Source organism: Epinephelus moara, chromosome 10, assembly GCF_006386435.1.
Source record: "Epinephelus moara isolate mb chromosome 10, YSFRI_EMoa_1.0, whole genome shotgun sequence".
NCBI lineage: Eukaryota > Metazoa > Chordata > Actinopteri > Perciformes > Serranidae > Epinephelus > Epinephelus moara.
In genome coordinates, this window is record NC_065515.1 from 41,073,157 (window position 1) to 41,082,797 (window position 9,641).

The 9,641-nt window shown below is 42.6% G+C and overlaps 1 protein-coding gene across 1 annotated transcript in view; it reads left to right on the forward strand.

Annotated features, from left to right (window-relative positions):
* LOC126396967 (uncharacterized) overlaps nucleotides 1–8,036 on the forward strand; it is a 70,393-nt gene extending 62,357 nt beyond the window's left edge. The window contains exons 7-9 of the mRNA XM_050055377.1: nucleotides 7,212–7,502; nucleotides 7,601–7,655; nucleotides 7,960–8,036. Of these exons, the coding sequence (XP_049911334.1) occupies nucleotides 7,212–7,502; nucleotides 7,601–7,655; nucleotides 7,960–8,036 (423 nt within the window). The remainder of the gene's footprint in view (nucleotides 1–7,211; nucleotides 7,503–7,600; nucleotides 7,656–7,959) is intronic.
* The last annotated feature ends 1,605 nt before the right edge of the window (nucleotides 8,037–9,641 follow it).

Genomic DNA, 9,641 nt, shown 5'->3' on the forward strand with positions numbered 1-9,641 from the left:
CTCTTTCTACCTGCGCTCTACCTCTTGCTATGAGACTCTCCGCTCTTCCTCCCCCTCCCTTCTTGTTGTGAGGTAAAACGCGGCATTTCCTGTGCGCCAGCGCGGGAATGTCGCCGGTCGACACGCAAACTAAAAATTATATATATTGAAAAATACCACGAGATGTTAGAGGACCCGATCGGCTTAAATCAGCATTGTGTCATCTCCTCTAAAGATGAAACGGACATTTACGGACATGTAGAAGTTACGCACTATAGCTTTAACGTTGCTTTTGGCGTCTTTAGAGACACCATTTGTGAAATAAATCCACAACGTAGGGAAGAGCTTGACACCTATTTGGCTATTATATCAGACCTTGCTCTCTCCTATGGTGGCTCTCTCTTCTATGAGTACCAGAAATCCTTCTCCGCGAAAGCTGCCATGTACATCCAAAAATTCAATCAGAGACTGAATTGGTCCATAGTCGATCTGGCATTTATCAGTAGACATTTTACTGGCCACAAAACCCTTGCCTGCTCCATCTGTGGTTCCTTCTCCCATACAACCTCCCTCTGTCCAAGAACTGCTCTGCAAGAACTATCCACTTCAAAATCTCAGCCCCAGCCAAAAAAATCCTGTGCTAATTTCTGTAAGCCATCCTCCCAAGCGACAAGTACCTTTCCCCGCAGGATATAACTGCCCCATCTGCATTAATTTCAACGAAAATGTTTGTACATTTCCAAACTGTAAATTTATGTATGTGTGTAGTTGGTGTGGAGACAGCCACCCACGCTCTGTGTGTCCCCGGAGGCTGCGTCCTGCAAAATCGGGGGAATAAACGTGAAGCATCCTCTAAGGCTTTTTCAAACCACCCTAACAGATGCTTTATTTATTACCTGATCACTGGTTTAGTTCAAGGATTCCTAGCAGGCCTATGCTGGCTCCCCAAAGTCGTCTGTCAAAGCTTGCAGTCTGCCCTCAAGGAGCCAGCAGTAGTAGATGAGCTCCTGTCAAAAGGTTAAAAAGGGCTACATGATAGGTCCTTTGTCAAAATCCCCCTTCTCCATCTTCAGAGTTAGCCCTATAGGTGTCGCTACAAGAAAATATTCTCATAAAAAAAGTCTTATTATTGATCTCTCAGCCCTTTTGTCCTGCATCTTTTAGATGATTTCCTAGTAGGTGACTTTCCATCGTCTCCACCAGCTCGCAGCATCTCCACAGTCAAAAGCCTTTTTCATGAATTGGGCATATTTTTCAGAAGAGAAAACTGTGGGTCCTTCCACACGTTTAGAATTTCTCGGCATCACGCTCGATAGTGTTCTCATGCACGCATCCCTGCCTCAAGACAAGCTGTCTTGCATCAGAGCTGCTATTAAATCCTGGTCCGCAGCTGCCATTATCTCCAAAAAAAATCTCTTATCTCTATTAGGCCACCTTAACCTTGATATGTGTATCATTCCTCATGGTTGCTCATTCATTTCACACTTGCTAGCATTGGCTAATTCCGTTCCAAATCTAAATGACAATGTAGTCTTAGATGAAGGTTGTTGCTCAGATCTGTGATTCTGGTCCTTGCTATGTGATGAATGGAATGGTATTTCTTTCTTCTATAATGACTTCGAGGAGCCTTCTGATTCCCTTCAGTTTTTTATCGATGCAGCCCCTTCTGTTGGTTTTGGGGGATTCTACAATAATGAGTGGTTTGAAGATGTCTGGCCAGCTGAAATTCAGTCCCTTGACTCTCGATTAAGCACCTCCAAACCCTAAATACACGAGACTTGGTCTAGCCAAAAGCACAATTAAAGCATATGATTCAGCTTGGTATTTCTTCTGTTCCTTTTGTGCCAGCCTCCTCCTTAGTCCTTTACCAGTAAATATCTCTGTAGTCTGTGCATTTATTGTATTTTCATTTGTATCCCACAATCTTCAAATGCAAAGTATTTAAGCCATGCTAGCAGGGATTCAATTCTATATTTGATGCCAGGACCCAGCATCCCAGAGCCTTCTCGGAAATCCTTCTATTCAGCTGCTCCTCAACGGCCTGAAAAAGGCACGTCCTCCAGGCAAGGTGCGGTGAATACACAACCAGATCTCTCTCCTTTAATCCTCAGCACGATCTCACATTCTCTGATTTAACCATAGAAGAACACCTGTGCTCAATATACCTGAAACACTCAAATTATGATAGATCTTGCCATAGTACTGAAATTGTCATTGCCAAAACTAATACTACTTTCTGTCCTTTCTCTTCCATGATGAAATTCCTGCATTATCGCTTGCCCACCCACCATTGGCACCACTGTTCATCACGAGGGTTGCAAACCATTAACGAGATCCTGGTTCACCTCAAAGCTGCGTGATCTCTGCCTGAGCTGTAGCATACCTCCTGATTGCTACTCACCTCACTCTCTGAGAAATGGCGTGGCTACAACTGCAGCTCTCCATCTGCCAATCTAAACATTAAAATCCCTGGGCCGCTGGTCATCCTCTGCTTACTAACACTATGTCAGGCTCCACAAAAAGGAGATCTTGTTGGCACAAAAGCTCATAAGCTCATGCAACTCTTAATGCATAAATACATATTCATAGCTGCTTTGCTGGGTTAGCATGTTATCCATCTTAGGATGGACATGTCAATGTGCTTAAGCAAACTGCTGCTCACCAGAGAGTATATTCCCCTTGTAGCCGAGGAGCTCACGGGAAATGGCCACACTGCGGCCGGTGCCTAGGCCTACACATAGAAAATCCTCATTAGCAGCGCTAGGCTCCGAATCCATGTAGTTTTGGGGGGAAAAGCTTAAATCATCACTTCCCAATATCTCATGTAAACATATCTGCGGAAAGTGATAAGGCTGGAGTCTAGACGCCAAAATCTAACTATGTTCTGCAGTTGAAAACAACATTTAAACGTGAGTTGTCTGACTGAAATCCAATTAAGAGCAGCACAGAGACGCTAACTCCCATATAGCATCCAGGGCTGCGGTTACACTAATCATTTGCTGTTACATTTGCTCAAAGTTAAAAATAGAACATTACTGCTAAAACGGGAAGATGACATATGACGAGTAAAATCTGCAAGTCATACGTCATCCTCCAAGCTTGTGCAGGTACACTGTTATAAACATTATACACATCATTAAAAGCTATTTAGTCAACTAGTAGTCTATGTACAGTACAGTGAACAGCTGCAATCAACACAGTGAATTACACCAAATCCAACCGGCAGAAATATCACAACACACCTACTCTCTCTTTCACTCGCTTGCCCAGCCACAGTGCACTGCAGGAAGAACAGAAATGTTACAGAGGTCCACCGTCTGAAATGCTGAAATGTTAAATGTTTGCACCGTCCACCAGCATTGGCCTCTAACAGGGTGGGACACTGGGAAGTGCACAACTCTCAGTCAAAAAGTTGAAAAGCCCCATTAGAAAATAACAAGTATCACAGTGCTGCCTGGGGCAGAGTCGGTGCTGAGCTGAGAGCGGTTGATGCTGGTGGATGGTGCATCTCCAAAACGTCTCATATCTCCGTTTCGAACAGCGGACCTCAGCAACTTATTTATCCTTCTTCGTTGGACTGTGGTCGGCATATGGTGGTGCAGCTTCACTACTTGTCACTACAACCCACTGTTGCCAACTCCTCAGTAAGAAAAGTAGCTATTGGCTGTCCTAAAAGTCACTAGAAGTCGCTAAATCAGTCTCCCGTCCTGGAAGAGGGATCCCTCCTCAGTTGCTCTTCCTGAGGTTTCTACCGTTTTTTTTCCCCGTTAAAGGGGTTTTTTTGGGGAGTTTTTCCTTATCCGCTGCGAGGGTCATAAGGACAGAGGGATGTCGTATGCTGTAAAGCCCTGTGAGGCAAATTGTGATTTGTGATATTGGGCTTTATAAATAAAATTGATTGATTGATTGATAAATGACGTCTTCACCTAATTTGCATAATTGTCCATATGCATGTAATTGTAATGGCTGCTGTAGGAGAGAGGAATAACGTCGTGGGAGAGACAAAAACTGAGTAAAAAACACCCTGAATATGTTTAGAACTACAAATGAACCTTCTTTCAGTGATTTATATTAGACAAAGAAAAATTTACATTTACATCCCGCCCTGATTGTAAACCAGGTCGGGGTTAAGCCAGCGGCGGTTCACTTGCAGTCTGGACGCGGAGGGGTTAACATCTCTTGCTCTGACTGCAGCTGGGACTGAGGACTGGGCCACCTGTGAGTGCTTTGGGGCGGGGGAGGGGCCCATGGCCATAGATATATATAATCATAGATGACACATTCCTGTGGCTACTGTGCGTCAACGTCGCCGCCATCTTGGGGAGGTCACTGCCGGCTGGCTAGTACTGTTGTGTATGGAGATAAGTCTTCAGCAAACTTGGCATGCTCACTCAAACGTCTCAAAGTGTAATTGGGTGCCGGTCCAAAAAATTACAGCAAAGCAGAAAAATCCGACAGCACTCACTAATAAGTATAATACTTTTTAATATAGTGGATTGCACAGCAGCAGTTGAACAGACGCGTTTCAGCTCAAAGCCGTCCTCAGCGTTTAATGATTTGTGGGCGTGTGTCCTTTTTAACAGAAACCAGCTGGTTCAGATTAACATTAAAAACAATATTAACAGAAACCAGCTGGTTCAGATTAACATTAAAAACAATACAAATATGGATCATTCATAAATGTCGCTGAAACGGGCCTAAGCCGTCAACGAGGTATCTATTGTATATGATATCTATGCACACGGCAGCATCCGCTGCTCGTTGAGAATAAGAACGATACGTGCTTTCACGTCAGAGTCTCCAAAACGTCTCCAATAACATCAGAAAAAGTCGCTAGATTTGTCGCTAGTCGCTTTTTTGAAAAAGAGTCGCTAGAGGGGTCTAAGTTGCTAAGTTGGCAACACTGCTACAACCGACAGCTGCAGCAAGAGGAGATATTAAGGAAGAGAGTGAGTGAAAGAGGGAGTAACGGTGTTGTGTTAATTGTTGTCTAATTTGTGCTCTTATAAACAGGGAATTAATCAAAGTGCCATATTGCTGTATTCCAAGCTACTGCAATCTTGTTGGTATGGTTATGGATTAACATTATGTTCAATTATTAGACACATCCCCATTCTGTTTAAGACAGAATGTTAGCCATTAAACAGGGAGTAAAACTGGCTGGAGGGGCACTTTAATTTCAACTTTGTAGAGATGCAAATGAGCTGGGAAGTCTCCCACCTGTTGCTGTTCTTTGACAGCAGGTGGCTGTCCTGGGGCAAAGTGCTGACTCGCCTGTTTGACCTCTAAGAAGAGCTTTTATGCCTCATGCCAAGTCGGCACAACTGACACCTCTATTCATCTGAATGCCCTGAATGAAAGCATGCAACAGTCTTCCTTAACCATCCTGATGAACAGGTTACAGCTCTCACAGGAGTGGACATACTCATTGGAGTGTGTGGTGTGTGTTAATTTGTTTATCCTTGGTGTTGAGGTATCAAGTGTACTTTGTTGTCATCTGTATTAAATTCAGATTCAGTGTAGTTTTCTCAGTAACACAGACTCCTATTTTAACACTTTTTTGTCTTCAATAGTCTCTCCACCCCCATAAAGAATTTTTTTCCAGCTTAAAGGCCTTTAATCATAATACGAAACTTTCTTTGGTCTACACTTGAATGTATTCATAAAAGTGAGTTGAGTTATTGCAGCAATTCTCTCTATGAGTGGAAGTTGGTGAAGTTTTTCCTTTCATCTGCCTCAGCCTTGATCAACTCATGATACTGATTCAATTATATCTCCTGCCATGAGTCAAGCAAATGACACATAAGGTGAAAGAACGCCTTCCGAATAATATTTTTTAAAACTATTAGATTTCCAAATATTGAAAAAAAAAAGATGAATTGTGCAACATTTTGTTTAAATGTTATCATTCTTTGCTTTCATCAGTGTTTTCCTGGCAACATTAAATACATTTCAAAATAACGAAATAAAGAAACTGTGCAGTTTTCTGTTTGAAAATTCACATTGAAAGCATTATCTGTCACTGTATTTGACTGTATTTAAGGTTTGCACAACTTTTGGAAACAAACTACTAACAGACTAAATTCCCCTTCACAATGTTCATAGGCAGCTAGAGATGTTTGAAAGCTGTCAATTCTGCCAAAGGAGGTGTTGCTGGGTGCTGTTGGACAGCCAACATTTGAAAATCACACATTTTATCTGCAAAAACTGAACACAGAAGAATCAAAATTTGCTGAATTAGTTCCTGCTGGTTGTCTTTAAGAACCAAACAAAAGCACAAACTTGATTGCCTGGGGCCAGACCTCTGAGTACGACCTCTCCGCTAAGTTCGAGTTGACGGATTCATCTGGCATCATGACATGAAATAGGGGTTTTTCAGTTAAAATTAAAAAACAACCAATAAGCACAGCAGTGAGACTCAATTAGGCAATCAGCGCTATGGGTGGGATGCTGTCAAGCTGTTGAGTGTTGTCAAGCCACATGCTAGAACCATCATAGTTTGTTTTCAATTCTTGCTGCTCAACTCTTAAAGACCTGCCAAAAACCAGTATGTTGGCATGGCTGAGCATCAGTGTGGGCTTAAAATGACATTAGACTGGGTCTGCTCCATTTCAGTGCACCAGTGCTTCACTTAACACGAATTGATGAGGGCCCGGGAAAACTGTAACCTGTCTAAATGGAGTGTAATGTGTCAGCTAGCAACAGCAACAACGGAACTGTCGGCGGATAAAACAAACATCAGTGTCGGCCTACAGGGCAAAACCTGTGGTAGTTTTCCTATATGACAATTAATTGATTTTATTTAAGCCTGAATTACATTCATCAGTTCTCTGACTCATCAATCTCCCTTGACTTGTTTGTGGGCCATGTGGTTGTGGTGACGTATACACTGCTTTTACCGCTGATATTTAGTGGCAGATCCGGCGTATCTGCTGGCTACGGAAAATCAAATCTCGTTACCACACTGAAACCGGTTTGAGTGGTCACAATGTCAGACTAAAGATGGAAACAAAGTGAAACCAAGAGACAATTTTGTCTGATATCAGGCAACAATTTTGATCCAGGCTGGCCAAATTTTTGTAAGACCACTGTTTTCTTATTGTTGACTCCCTCCTTCAGATTAATGAGGTTTGATGTCTCAATTAAAACTCTTCTCCAGTGTGGTCCTTCCCTCAGTGGTGGAATAAGTTACCACACTTGATTCTGAATCAGCGTAGTGCTTTCCATTTGAGATTGCCTCTACTAATCTCAGACCAGATCTCACGCTTTGGTCATCTTTACTGCGCCTTGTCTACATCACTGAGCTCACTGTGCCCTGGGAGGACACAGTGGAGGAGGCCTACGAGCGCAAGAGCCTTATGTACGCTGAGCTGGAAGCTGACGCTGAACAACACAGCTGGAAAGCGAAGGTTTGCCCAGTTGATGTGGGCTGCAGAGGCTTTGTAGGCAAGTCAACTACCAAGCTGCTCAAAGAAATGGGAATGCCAAGCCCAACATCAGCCCTCTCTGGTGTAGCCGAACAGGCAAGCAGGTGGCTATGGATTAAGATGAGTGACACACTTTTCTATGCTCTTTCCTACTTTTATATCCATCTAACCTTAACCCTTTGGCTCCCACTCAGAATCCCCCGGATGGCACTATTACTCCCAATCGTAGTCTCAAGTATGTGCATCAAGGTACATCTAGTCAGCCTTGTTGCACTTGCATCAGGTGAAACATAGAAGTGGGTGTTGAAGCATTTATTCTCAAAGGCTTCTTGATCTGCTGCGGCTTGTATTGTACTTCATATGTACATTTCTATGGTAAAAAGTGTCTGCCAAATGAATTCAAATAAATTACAGACACCAATCAAAAGACAAATATGTAAGCTTTACTGATAGATGTACAAATATGGTTCCCGTTTTACTTGGAAGACAAGGTAATCATTTCTCTCAGAACGAAAATATACCATTAATGCCTCTATATGTCTTGTTTCTCCAGTAGCTTACTGCATCACTGAGCACCTGATGAAAGATCTGGAGGACCAACTGGTGACAATTTTTGATCAGTCTGCATGAATAAAGAACTGTTTTCTTTCAGTAAATTTTAACTAATTTAACGTAGCCAGGTATACTGTATTTTCTGTAAAGCTGTTGTCCCCTTCATCCTAATAATGCTGCTTTAAATGCACAGAGCTGCTCTTATGGACTCAACAGAGGAGAGGAACAAGGTTAGAGGATTGGGATTTTAAGGGGTATACTGTAACAACCATGTGCTCCTAACAGATGATTTTTCTCCCCACACAATTGACAGAAATCCACTAGGGGGCACTGTTGGTCTGTGAAAGCCACAGCTGTGCCGAGCAGCCAGAGGAGAGAACCTGTCGCTGAGGTTGTCTCAGCCATGTGGGTCACAGGAGCTGTGCTTTTTAAATAGATGAACGATGAACAGTGATGGGTAGGGGGGGAAGAATAACATAGAAATAAAAAATTATGCCAAGCAATCAGAATGAGAAACGATTGTTCTGCAAATCAGTGGAATGAAGGAGGATTTAATGGAAAGGAAAGGCCTGAGCCAAGGAGCTATTACAATTCAAAGATGCTTTGAAATAATTACATATTCAGTACAAGAGCTGTTAATTGTGCATATTCACACACTTCTCTGCTGATGTATCATCACTGTCACCTTTGGGCGTCAACAGAATAGCACACTGTACGATTGTGATGACAAAAAGCTGACTTATTATTAGAAATCTGGTCCTGTTTTATTATCTCAGAATGGGAAATGACAATGTAATGGCATAGAAAGAGTTCCATGACGGCCAAATTATTTAAGTGCTGAGCTGATGTCAATGGATGTTATTCTACAATATTTGATTCTACCTCAAATAACTGAGGACACTTTGGAATAATGTTTTTGATTCTATTTTTTTTTATAGGTGGTAGTACATCACTCTTCATGTCCACAGTATATAAAATCTATTATTGAGTCTCCCTCTCCATGCTTTATAACTATCTAAAACTCCAGAACAAAAGAGTAAGTAGACCTTGATTTGAGATGTTATTGTCCACCACTGTTTCCAAGGTCTAGTCTATGGAAAGCTGCAGCCACCAGTCCAAGCTGCAGCCGTTTGATTCTGCAGTAAACTGTGGCCAAAGAATACCCGCAGCCACTCAGTTAACAGAGTCCTGTCACTCCCGAGACATGTTGACCTATGTTACATAGTGTTACCGGCTCACCCTTATTCCTTTTTAAGGGCGGTGGCCTTATGGGTAACCTGTGAGGATGTGACGTGTACTTCATTGTGTACAGAGGGAAGCAGCTCTCTGTGGGTGTCATGGAGAAGATGACAGGCGGCAAAGAGTGATGAATGTCAGCAGAATTAAGTGTCTAGATAAGATCAGGGCTACATCTTAATCTCATGAAAAGGCCATGTTTGTTTTGTGGTGAAGACTGCAATAAAGCCAATGTTAGAGAACAGCATCCAAACGCCTCGCCATCCTTCCTTTTGCAGAGTGGTCCGGATTGCTAGATGCTAATTACCAGCTAATAACCATCCAAGCTAAATCAATGTTAATAAGCCAGCTTGTTCCAAACTACAGTTCGGAGCCGGTAAGCTGTCACTGAGAGAGGTAACAATAGAATTTCCTCCCATCTGAAACACATGAACACACCTCCCAGCC